This window comes from Geotrypetes seraphini, chromosome 6, assembly GCF_902459505.1.
Source record: "Geotrypetes seraphini chromosome 6, aGeoSer1.1, whole genome shotgun sequence".
NCBI classification, from domain to species: Eukaryota; Metazoa; Chordata; class Amphibia; order Gymnophiona; family Dermophiidae; genus Geotrypetes; species Geotrypetes seraphini.
Genome location: NC_047089.1, coordinates 219,050,324 through 219,063,282, shown reverse-complemented (window position 1 = coordinate 219,063,282; position 12,959 = coordinate 219,050,324). Strand labels below are relative to the sequence as shown.

The following is a 12,959-nucleotide window of genomic DNA, read 5'->3' as shown; positions in this document are numbered from 1 at the left end:
ATCCAGGCCAGACTGAGCTTCTTATCTTTCCTCCTAAACCCACCTCTCCTCTTCCTCCATTCTGGTGTATAATACTCTTATCCTCACTGCCTCATTAGTAGAGAATGACACAGGGACTCAATTTTCCTGTCCCGTCCCTGCAAGTTTTGTCGCTGTCCCTGTCCCATTCATAGAAACATAGAAACTGACGGCATAAAAGGACCACGGCCCATCTAGTCTGCCCACACTAATGACCCACCCCTACCTTCCTCTATGAAGAGAACCCACGTGCCAATCCCTTTTTGTCTTTCTGTAAGCTTTGCCTTAACCGCACAAACCTCAAACACTTATGATTTTAAAGTGTTTGAGGCTTGTGCAGATGAAGACAAAGCTTGCAGGAATGGGGCAAGGAGAGGGAAACTGAGTTCCTGTGAGGTTGGGGAAAGTTTTGTCCCCATGTCATTTTCTACTCGTTAGCTTACAATGTCATCTTCGACTCATCTCTCTTATTTAGAATCTCCTCCCTGGCATCTTGAAGACCTGTTTGGATTGATTACAGTTTAAGCGAATGCTAAAAACTCAGTTGTATATAGATGCCTTCCTCTGATGCTATGTGGAAGGGAGATGTTTAAAAGGATCCTGAATAACCTTAAAGTTCCTGTGAAATACACAAAATCCCTCAAAAAGGCAAAATCACAAGACAAAGGATCCTGAACCATGAATAATGCTCTTGATTCATTAACGGTTGATATTATGTAATCCTACTGTAATTCCCTGCCATTTTTAGTGGGTTAAATGTGTGTACTGAAAGTATTGTTATATGATGCTTTTTGAATCATTGTGAATGTTTTATGCTGTAAACCGTTTAGTTATAGGCAGTTAGGAAATTTTAGAAATAAATAAATAAGCTGCACAAATCCAAAGGACTGCTAAAGCCTACTATTTCTTTCTCTATATCATCGCCAAAATCTGACCTTTTCCTGTCTAATCACAGCACCAAACACTCTTACAACCTCTCACATAGACTATTGCAACCTGCTTCTCACAGGTCTTCCACTAAACTCTCTCCCCTCCAATCTGTTCAAAATTCTGCTTCACTGCTGCTATGCTTACATCACCCCTCTCCTCAAATCACTCCACTGGCTCCCTAACCGCTTACACATAAAATTCAAACTCTTCTTATTGACCTACAAAATGCATTCACTCTGCAGCTCTTCAGTCTTTCATCTCACTTATCTCTGCTTCTACTCCTCCCCGGGAACTCCTTTCATTGGGTAAGTCTCTCTTAACTGTACCTTTCACCTTTACTGCCAACTCCAGACTCTGTCCCTTCTATCTTGCTTTGCCATATGCCTGGAACAGACTTCCTGAGTTGGTATGTCAACCCCTAACTCCGACCTACCTGTAAAGTAGCCATGTCTATTTGTCACTCCCTCTGTAATTCCCTAACCCAACTTTCCTGTTTGTCTGTCTGTATGATTAGATTGTAAGTTCTGTCAAGCAGGAGCTGTCTCTTACATGGTTAGTATAAAATACAGTGCTGCATGTGGCTGGCAGCACTATAGAAGTGATAAGAAGTAGTAGTAATAAACAATACAGTATAGAAAAAAAAAAAAAAAACCAGTGATCATGACCCTAAGAATAAAGTTGTGACCATCTAGAACATTTTCATTTGCCACTGGTAAAAAGCCTGATAGAAGAAAACTGACCACTCTGGTAAAAGTAAACCACTACTAATAGTTTTCATTTTATTACACAGTAACATAGTAGATGACGGCAGATAAAGACCCGAATGATCCATCCAGTCTGCCCAACCTGATTCAATTTAAATTAAAAAAATGTTTCTTCTTAGCTATTTCTGGGCAAGAATCCAAAGCTCTACCCAGTAGTGTGCTTGGGTTCCAACTGCTGAAATCTCCGTCAAAACTTACTCCGGCCCACCTACACCCTCCCAGCCATTGAAGCCCTCGCTAGCCCATCCTCACCCAAACGGTCATATACTAACATAGACTGTGCAAGTCTGCCCAGTACTGGCCTTAGTTCAATATTTAATATTATTTTCTGATTCTAGATCCTCTGTGTTCATCCCACGCTTTTTTGAACTCTGTCACCGTTTTCTTCTCTCTCTCGGGAGCGCATTCCAGGCATCCACCACCCTCTCCGTAAAGTAGAATTTCCTAACATTGCTCTTGAATCTACCACCCCTCAACCTCAAATTATGTCCTCTGGTTTTACCATTTTCCTTTCTCTGGAAAAGATTTTGTTCTACATTAATACCCTTCAAGTATTTGAATATCTGAATCATATCTCCCCTGTCCCTCCTTTCCTCTAGTCTAGGGTATACATATTCAGGGCTTCCAGTCTCTCCTCATACATCTTCTTGCGCAAGCCTCCTATTATTTTCATAGCCCCCTCTGGTCCACTTGAAGTCTTCTTATATCCTTTGCCAGATACGGTCTCCAAAACTGAACACAATACTCCAAGTGGGGCCTCACCAATGACCTGTACAATACCTTCTTCCTTCTACTGGCTACACTTCTCTTTATACAGCCTAGCATCCTTCTGGCAGCAGCCTTGTCGCATTGTTTTTTCGTCTTTAGATCTTCGGACACTATCACACCAAGGTCCCTCTCCCCGTTCATGCATATCAGTGTCTCACCTCCCAGCATATACGGTTCCTTCCAATTATTAATCCCCAAATGCATTACTCTGGATTTCTTTGCATTGAATTTTAGTTGCCAGGCATTAGACCATTCCTCTAACTTTTGCAGATCCTTTTTCATATTTTCCACTCCCTCTTCGGTGTCTACTCTGTTACAAATCTTGGTATCATCTGCAAAAAGGCACACTTTTCCTTCTAACCCTTCAGCAATGTCACTCACAAACATATTGAACAGGATCGGCCCCCAGCACCGAACCCTGAGGGGCTCCACTACTCACCTTTCCTTCCTCCGAGCGACTTCCATTAACCACCACCCTCTGGCGTCTGTCCGACAGCCAGTTTCTAACCCAGTTCACCACTTTAAGTTTGTTCAACAGCCTCCTATGAGGAACCATATCAAAGGCTTTGCTGAAATCTAAGTAAATTACATCTAGCATATGTCCTCAATCCAGCTCTCCGGTCACCCAATCAAAAAATTCAATCATGTTCATTTGGCATGATTTACCTTTTGTAAAGCCATGTTGCCTTGGATCCTGTAACCCATTAGATTCAAGGAAGTACACTATTCTTTCTTTCAGCAACACTTCCATTATTTTTCCAACAACCGAAGTGAGGCTCACCGGCCTGTAGTTTCCCGCTTCATCCCTGTGACCACTTTTGTGAATAGGGACCACATCTGCTCTCCTCCAATCCCCGGGAACCATGCCCATCTCCAGAGATTTGTTGAACAAGTCTTTAATAGGACCTGCCAGAACCTCTCTGAGCTCCCTCAGTATCCTGGGATGGATCCCATCTGGTCCCATCGCTTTGTCCATCTTCAGTTTTTCAAGTTGCTCATAAACACTCTTCTGTGAACGGCGCAGAATCTACTCCATTTTCTCGTGTAACTTTGCCTTGTAGATAGAGGGAGTGACAAAGGTCATTAAGTACCAACAGATATAACCAGAAACCAAGAAACTGACAGAAAGATTACAAAATTGTCCCAGTTGCATTGGGGGGCCATTAGAATGATTAAAAAGAGCTTCCAAATTTACCTGGATATGGTGCATGTACATTATACTCCATGAGCTCCACAAGGAGGCATTATGACACAATGCAACTTTAGGATGTATTTCTTTTTGAAAATTTCCTATGAAATGTTTTAATAACTTTCAGGGATGTGATTATGTCTTTACAGTTCTTGTATAACTGCAAGAGTTATTAATAGTACTGAGCAGGATTATGGCAGGGATCATGCTAAGACATGTGATATGCCTCCATATTTTTTCTAGTTTGACTGTAAAGCAGGTTTTCTTTATTTGGTTGATAATTGTCTTCCTTTTTTGTGTTTCTGCTGAAAGCCATTTCCCTCTCTTTTTTTTTTTCAATTGTCCTTTGCTTATCTTCATTGCATGATTATTTTTATTAGTGAAGCAAAAATTTTCAATAAATTGCAAATTTAAAAAGATGCAATAGAAGTAAAATTTAAGAGACCAAAACCATACCTAACATATATTACTGTCACAAAATGTACAAAACATATCTATTTAGAGACACTACTCTGTAACAGTTACTAAGGCATATGAACATATCAAAAGGCCAAAATGTTTGAAACATCCAAGTACCGATTTTGTAAAGGCAGAAAAAGGACAACACTGCAGGAGGACAAATAGCAAGAGTTTTTCCTGGGGCCAAGATTAGGGAGGGCCTGAAATCTGGACATCCAAGAGCAATTACAGAAGGGGAAAAAATGTCCATGTTTAAAAAGGACATCTTTATTTAGACCTGTTTCAGGCATATCCAGGATACAAAGAGGTGCCCGGATTGAGTAGATGTCCACTGGAAGGATTAAGACATGATATCTCCTTAATCCTCCACTGCAGTATATGGCACACTAGTGTGCCCCGAAGGATTCAAGGTGTGACCCGAGATGCCGGCGAGGAGGAGAGGTGCCGGCTGACTGCTTACAGGACACGCCTCTCACGGTGTAATGGAGTTAGTCATCCGGCACCTGCGGCTCTCCTGGTGAGTCAGTCAGTCGGCCCCTCTCCTCCTTGCCAGTGCCTCTGCTCCTTTCCGTCACCTCTCTTTCTGCAGTACCCCCACCACCACCGGCGGTAATAGGAGGTTCAGGGCCTTAGATGTCAATGTGATGACATCATCGCATTGACATCCATATATTTTAAGGTACCCTCCAGCCACAGCCCCGAGATTAGCGTGCCAGCAGCTTAAGAAGTTGCGACACACTGCTCCAGTGGCTACTGTCTCCCTTCCTCTTCCCTGAAAGTGAAACCAAAAGGAGATATCATGTTCTATGACAGCTTCAGATATTATGGGCATTCTAAACAAAGCAGGAACAAGTCTGAGGAGTAGCCTAGTGGTTGGTAAAATGTAGTGTAAATCAAGGGACCTGGGTTCAAATCCCACTTCAGTTCCCCCCCCCCCCATTTTTGTAATCGAGTCTTCAAGAAACAGAAAATTATCTATTGTTATTTAAATATATAAGCCACCTGCAAGCCTAAAGGCTAAAGAAGTTGTGTGTATTCATGTACAGTACTTCTACTATTTATCATTTCTACAGTGCTAAAAGGCAATTGCAGCGCTGTACATTTTACAAGTAATAGCTATTCCCTGCTCAGAAGAGCTTACAATCTAATATGGGCAGACAGACAGGATTTATAGGGGTTGTGGAGTTTCTTGCAAAGAGAATGAAAGAATGGACATAGATCTCATATGGTGAGTGGGAGTTAGGAGTCGAAAGCAGCCTTGAAAAACTAGGCTTTTAGCTTGGATTTGAATACTGCTAGAGACGAAGCTTGGCCTAATGAGTCAGGCAGTCTGTTCAAGGCATGCAGCGCAGCAACATAGAAGGGACGGAGTCTGGAGTTGGCGGTGGAGGAGAAGGGTATGTTAGGAGGCTGGTTGAGAGGAAAAAAGTATTGAATCTTTAGGGTTGAAAAGACAGTAGAGGACAAAAGTGGGGGAAAGGTAGTGAATTCAAAAAGTGAGTGATGTAGTGGTAGGGTTCAGTGGCTTGGGGTGATGAAAGATTGAGAAAAGTCAGTATTAGGAAGAGGAGGTGGTGCACAGGAGTCATGATTGGGGGGGAGGGAGAATGAGTGGACAATGGACACCAGGTGCCTCCTTAATGGACAATGAGATTTATCCTAGATATGGGAGAGTTTCCTGGGCCTAGATCAGTGGTCTCAAACTCATGGCCTGCCAGGTACTATTTTGAGGCCCTTGGTATGTTTATCATAACCACAGAAGTAAAATAAAACAGTTTCTTGATCATATGTCTCTTTAGCTATAAATGATAATATTATTATTAAGACTTAACCAAAAGGAAAGATTTATAAACTATAAAGAGTTTTACCTCATGCAAAATTGTCATTTCTTTAATAAGACATTAACTATTTTTTCTGAGGCCCTCCGAGTACCTACAAATCCAAAATGTGGTCCTGCAAAGGGTTTGAGTTTGAGACCACTGGCCTGGATTGATGAGATTAGTCAGACTTGTTGTGAGGCAATAGTGGTGTGGTCAAAATTGCCTGAGCTAATGTCATAGGATGAAGGTGAGAAGTGGTTTGGAAGAGTAGACTTACCAGGGAGAGTTCACGTGCAAGAAGAATGGTTATGTGAGCACAGAGGATAAGAAGGTAGGGTTGAGAATGGGCAAAAATAAATTTGCTTGCATCTCCACAAAAGACAAAGAAGGAAGTCAACTATAAGCACCTTTATAAAAGAAGGCTCCAGAAGGGTTACTTTGGAGTTAATGAGTAGAAGGTAACAAAGCTTCTGTTGAAGCAAATTTCTGTGAGACAAGGAAGTTCTTGAGTGATCTGTAGAGTGCAGATCAAATTAGGAAATTAACAGAAAAACCAGGACAGCATTTATAGTTTACAAAGAGGCATGTGCAGGATTTTCATATAATTACAGAGTATAGAAAAGCATATTTACCAAGGTAGAGAGCAAGATGAGTACATTAATTTAGTGAGGCAGCTGAAATTCTCCACAAAAGACAGAAAAGGAAGTCAGCTATAAGTACCTTTTTAAAAGGAAGCTCCAGTCGGGGTCACTTTGGAGTTAATGAGCAGCTTGTGTTGAAGCAAATTTTTGGGAGACACTACTGCTACTATTTATTATTTCTACAGCACTAACAGATGCACGCAGAGCTGTATATTAAACATGCAAGAGACAAGTTCCTGTTCAAAAGAGCTTACAATCTAATTATGACAGACAAACGAGATAAAAGAGTGAATCTTTCCACAATGTTCAGGTAGGGAATTACATACGGAATGATGAGGCAGATAGGGTAGAGGACTATATAGGAATGACACAGGAGAAGTTATTGGGGTGATCTTTTTAAAAGGAGGCTCCAGAAAGGGTCACTTTGGAGTTTATGAGGAACAGGTTAACAAGCTTCTGTTAAGCAAATTTGTAGGAGACAAGGAAGTTATTAGGTGATCAAGGTAGAGAGAAGTATGAGTACATTAATTTAACCCCCACCCCTCTTTACGAAGCCACATTAGGCTTTTTTAATCACCAGCTGCAACCATATTAACTCTGATGCTCATAGACTTCCTATGAGCATAGGAGCTAATACTGCCACAGCTGGCAATATAAAATCCTATTGCAGCGTCGTAAAAGGGGGGAGGGGTCAGCGAGCTAGTTAATATGATATAGTAGGTATGTTGCTGTTGCTGGAGGGCTTACAATATAAAAAAAGTCAAGGTGGAATTTGAACCCGAGTTCTTTGATTCACAATCCACTGTACTAACCACTAGACTGCCCCTCTACAGACACTGGACATCTATGTAGCTAGTTTCAAAGAATGTTGTCATACTGATATCCATCTCCCCGATTTACTCCCATTCATAATTTAGACTTTCCAGTTTGTAAAATATATTTCTTTTTTTTGTGAGGAGAGAGAGAAAAGGGGACCAGCAGCAAAAGGAAAGCTGTGTGTGTATGTGTTGGGGGGGGGGGGGGGGATAAAGCACCTGGCACAATCAGATGTAGGGTTACCATATGACTCCAAAAAAAGGAGGACAGATTTAGACACCCAAGTTTTATTTCCACTGAAAGCAATGGAAGTAAGGAGAATGTATTGAGACATCTGTGTTTTACTTTCATTGAAACCTATGGAAGAAGTAAGGAGGACAGATTGAAAGGGATTGGGATTTGTAAACCGCCTTTTTGTAGTTTTACAACCACATTCAAAGCGATTTATATACAGGTAACAAAGTAAATGATGACAGATAAAGAACTGTGTGGTCCATCCAGTCTGACCAACAGTCACATTCATTTTCAAGGCAACAAACCAGCAAATACTCATTTTATTTTCTAAGTTTCAGTATAACATGCACACTCCCTCCCCGAGATAGGTAAGACCTGTACTCAAAACGAATTGAACGTAGTATAAAAAATACTTATGATTGCTCTTGATCCTTTTTGCCGCATATGGGATGGAGAATGTAGACATCTGTCTGACACTGCCCCATGCCTGGAATTGCCGTAACAGCTAACTCTAGGCCCCCCCCCCCCAACACACACACACAATCTGCCTTGCCATATACAAGATACAGACCATAGACGTCCATCCGGTATCATCTTCCTTCCCCACTGCTGAGCTTCTATTTAAGCACCATGCCTACGGATCATAAATGAAGATATAGTTTTTGATCTGTCAAGTTTTGTGTCAAAACTATCCTCTCTCTGTTTAAGAGATTTTTTGCGTTTATCCCATGCATGAATGAACTCCATCACTGTTTTTGACTCCACCAACTCCAGAGGGAGGGCATCCCAGGTATCCACCACCCCTCTCTATAAAGAAGTATTTCCTGACTTTACTCCTAAGTCAACCACCCCACAACCTAATACTATGTCCTCTAGTTTTACTACTTCTCCCTCTCTGAAATAGGTACTTCTAGCATTTTTTTCCCATCTCTCCTGGTGGGCTCACAATCTATCTAATGTACCTTGGGCAATGGAGGATTAAGTGATTTGCCCAAGGTCACAGGAGCAGTGCAAGGTTTGAACCCACAACCTGAGAGGGCTGAGGCTGTAGCTCTAACCAGTATGCCACACTCTTCTCAGACAATTGGATTTTATTTTCATTGAAAGTAAAACCCAGATGTCTCAATCAGCTCTCCTTTTTCTGGAGCCATATGATAACATCTAACCAGATGTAACCCAGAAGAGAAAACCTAAAACCAGGAGCTGACAAAGAGATGAAACCAGGAGCTCAGGAGACTCCATCCATCCACCTGCTAGAGATAAAGAATACTAACTGGCACAGAGGCATGCCATCCAATAACAAAGAATGCAGTTCAGTGATCTCTCTCTCCCCTCCCTCCACACACCTACTGGTACATGGACATAACCCATTTGTTTGGATTTGTACGCTGATTACAAGGAAATGTTTGTTCATGCTGATCCTTTCCAGTATATGGACATCCATCTCATGTATTTTAGAGCAGGAAATTTTGATATATTTCCACATTAAAATTACATGAGATGGACACCAGTTTAGGATGTTCTGACTTGGGACATCCTTTTGAAAATGCCTCCAACCACATCTTAAATTGCAAAAGTTCTATGACTAATGTTGCACTTTTGAACAAGACAGCTGACAAGACATGCTAAACTAGGAGGACTTTCTCAGATTCTCTAATACAGACTAGTCAGAATGATGATGCCTGAAACATCCTTGCACAAAAACATGATCAAATGGGGGCTACTTTAATGGTATGAACCAGTAAGTGTGGTGAATTGCTGACCGGGAGTCACCTATTTACTTGTGGACTTTTTCCAAAGGCTTGAACAACAGAGAAACTCGCTGCTGCAACACTATCCCTCTGTATACTGCCTAAATGTGTGTAATTAAAAGGCAAAGCAATTTTAATAAACATAATAAATAGAAAGATCCATGGCATAGGCACACTTCTAGAAAACATGAAACAACCTACCACTGCTATAACCACAGGTACAAAGAGGAGCTGAAACTCAGAATTTATCCTTTTCTGGAAGGGAAGAAGCGGGAAGAAGCATAATAGTCGCATCTCTAGAAGGTCTCAATAATGAAAAATGAAACAATACTTTCTGTAAGAAGCAACAAAGCTCAAATATTAGGGGCCATGATATGAAGCTGCCAAGAGAAAATACTGAAAAAGCATGAAGAAAATTATTTACTGAGAGGATAGTATCTGGATTACCTACCAGGAAGGTAAAAGTAACCAAAATCATGATGGAATTACACATGGTTATAAGACAGAAAGGGAGGATGATGCCAGGACAGTGTAGGTCTCTATTAGCAGCTCAGCTCTCTGACCTTATCAAAGCTTTGTTTGTATAAGTGGTTCCTGAGGACTAGAGCTCAGCAAATATGGAAAAGAAGGAGCAGGGAAAACCAAGCTGTTAGTTTTACCTCTGTAACAATTAAATTAATGGAATTCCATCTAAAATTGTGGATAGTGCAGTTTCTGGAATTTAATGTATTACAGGATCTGAGGCACCATAGTTTTATAGATGAATTTGATTTCTTTGGGTGACCAGAGAGCTGGATCAGAAGAAGATGCTAAATCTTTGTACCTGGATTTCAGCCAAGGCCTTTGACACAGTTCCATACAGGTAGCTTATAAACAAACTGGATACTCTTCCAAGTTATACATACACAGAAAGCAGGCCTCTTAAGATAGAAAAGAAGCTCTGGAATAGAGTCATGGAATGTGGATCAAAAGGGGGTAGAAAAGCACTGAAAAGTCTCCCAATAAAAAACAAACAAACAGAGCTAGTGAAATACAACATATGTACTCATATATTGCCTGTTGGATAGTTTGTCCACCATGCACACTGCAGTGCTTGGCCTTTAGTCATGTGGCAGCCACAAGGTTAGAAACATGGATGCTCCATTGCAAGATTGCACCATCAAAGAACATGCAGTAGAGCACTTTTTGGGGGCAGAGTTGAAATCTGTGGAAATTCACCACTTAGTATGGACATAGCACCATGAATCAACAAAAGGTTTATGATTGGGTAAAAATGTTTAAAGCAGGAAGAAGAACAGGTGTAACTAACAAAAGTCATTTTGGTTGCCCATCAACATCGCTCACACAAGAGCACATTGACAGGGTGGATGCCTTAATGAGAGACCAATGCACATTGACAGGGTAGATGCCTTAATGAGAGAAGACCAACAGATAATGTGTTTCAATTGGCTGCAAATTTAGATATCAGCTATGGATCTGCATTTGCTATAATGCATGGGATACAGGAAAGTCTGTGCACGATGGGTTCTCAAACAGCTTATCTTACTCATCCTTCAGGAAATCTCTCAAATCTTACCTCTATGATAAATTTCTCGAACCCCTCCCCCCCAAATAATCAAACTCTACCAGAATAACCAGAATGTAAAGTTACGGTTGAAATGGATTACTATACAAAGATAGTTCTATCTTTGCATAGTAATCCATTTCAACCGCATTATACGGTCTCTTGCATCGTATCCTGTTCTATAAGTCTCTCGCACTGTATTTTCACTGTATAAATATCTCCGCTGTATATGTACAGGCTCTTGCATTGTAAATCTGCTTTGTATCTTCGCTATATAAACACCCATGCTGAATATGTACAATCCCCTGCATTGTAAACTGCTCTCAACTGCATAGTACATTCCCTCGCATTGTATCTTCGCTGTGTATGTACAGTCTCTTGCATTGTAAACCGCTCTGAACTGTTTGTGGTATTGCGGTATACAAAAATAAAGTTATTATTATTATTATTGATCTGCACATGCAACAGCATGAGGAGGTTGTGACCCAGTTCCTGAGTATGCTGGAAAGAATTGTCACTGTCGATGAGACATAGGTGCATCACTGCGACCCAGAGAGCAAAAGGCAAAGCATGATGAAGTAAAGGAAGCAGTGCTCACCTGGCTTTGGGTGTAGTTGAAAAACTTCTCTGCAGAAATGCAGAAAGCTAGGTGAATGATAAAACACATGCATCCTCTTGCATAGGACTATGCGGAAAAGTGATATGCTCAATTGCTCACAGTTACTTCTATTAAAGCTGTTAAATGTATTTTGCCTTTACTTTTTGATTTACCCTCATAATTCAATGGCAATGTATCCAAATGGGTTAAGTTTTGCATGCCATGACAGTAATGAACTCACTCCTAAATCAAGGTGTATGGAGTATGATACCATCATCTCAAATTTTCTAAAAGCAGGATGAAGGGATTCTAAAGACTGGGCAATTGGTCTGGATGAGCAGACAAGATAGGCAATATGGTCTTTTTCAGTGGTCATGTTCTGTGTTTCTATAAAGCAGTAGGTATAGGCAGCTGGGCAAACCAGATGGAGAGTGTTGTCCTCAGCTACTAGATTACTATAGAAATGACAATTTGAAATATTATGTAACACGAACTACAAACACAATTTACAGAAAGGTCCTGATCCTCTCAGAGAATTGTAAATAAGATTTTCCCAGTGCCTTGAAATCCAGCTGGCCAAAGAAGCAGAAGCTCCAGTCTGGGAATCAAATCTAGAACTCCTGCCACTGGACTGGCCCACATCATTCTTTATGCCCAAAGTTAAATTTGCTTCTCTGCAGTATTTATATTTGTAGTTTATACATCTATAATCTCTTACCAACTTAAAGGCATTTTGATCTACAGTAAGAAACAAGTGCCTTTTCAGAAACTCAAAATATGGGATCATGATATTTTCCAGGTGAATTTCATCAGCATGCCACAAGCCTTTCAAGGAGAAAACTCAGAATACAAAAACAGATAAAAGAAATAAGAGCTCCACAGACAGCACAGCATGGAAAAAACCCTATATGCAAACACAACTCCTTACCAGAGGGAAGCAGCCTTCCGCGCCCCATCCTCTGGCTTAGTTCCCCAGAAGAGGCGCACGATAAGAGCTGCCGGGGACAGGACGAGGCCAGAGAGCACCGGCTTCAACCCTGCCTGCCAAGGCCTGCATACAGGCCCCCTCTGGTTCCCAGCTTAAGACAGCAGGAGTGAACAGCGTGAGCTGAGCTCCGGAGAGCAAAAAGTCCCCAACCTGGGCACTGTCTTACTGAAACGCCCAAACGCTCGGCCGTGCAGGAATCGCAGCGGCCGAGGCCCCTGGCTCCTTCCTCACACTCACCTGCACAGGATCCGCCATTTTCCTCCATTCATGCTCCTCTCTTACCGCCGCTCGCCATGACGCATGCGCGCGCAGCCCCTTCCTGCGCACTCTGCGTAACTCCGAGGCACACACTAGGGCTCGGCGGCCGCCCACCACCTTCCGGAATGCGCAGGCATCGTAAAACATGCGTTGCGTGAGCG

General features: G+C 41.6%; 1 protein-coding gene across 1 annotated transcript in view; it reads right to left on the bottom strand.

Annotated features, from left to right (window-relative positions):
* Positions 1-12,947, bottom strand: part of XPO7 (exportin 7) — a 174,297-nt gene extending 161,350 nt beyond the window's left edge. The window contains exons 1-2 of the mRNA XM_033950080.1: positions 12,778-12,947; positions 8,211-8,273 (exon numbers count right to left, since the gene is read on the bottom strand). Of these exons, the coding sequence (XP_033805971.1) occupies positions 8,211-8,273; positions 12,778-12,945 (231 nt within the window). The 5' untranslated portion in view covers positions 12,946-12,947. The remainder of the gene's footprint in view (positions 1-8,210; positions 8,274-12,777) is intronic.
* Between the last annotated feature and the right edge of the window lie 12 nt (positions 12,948-12,959).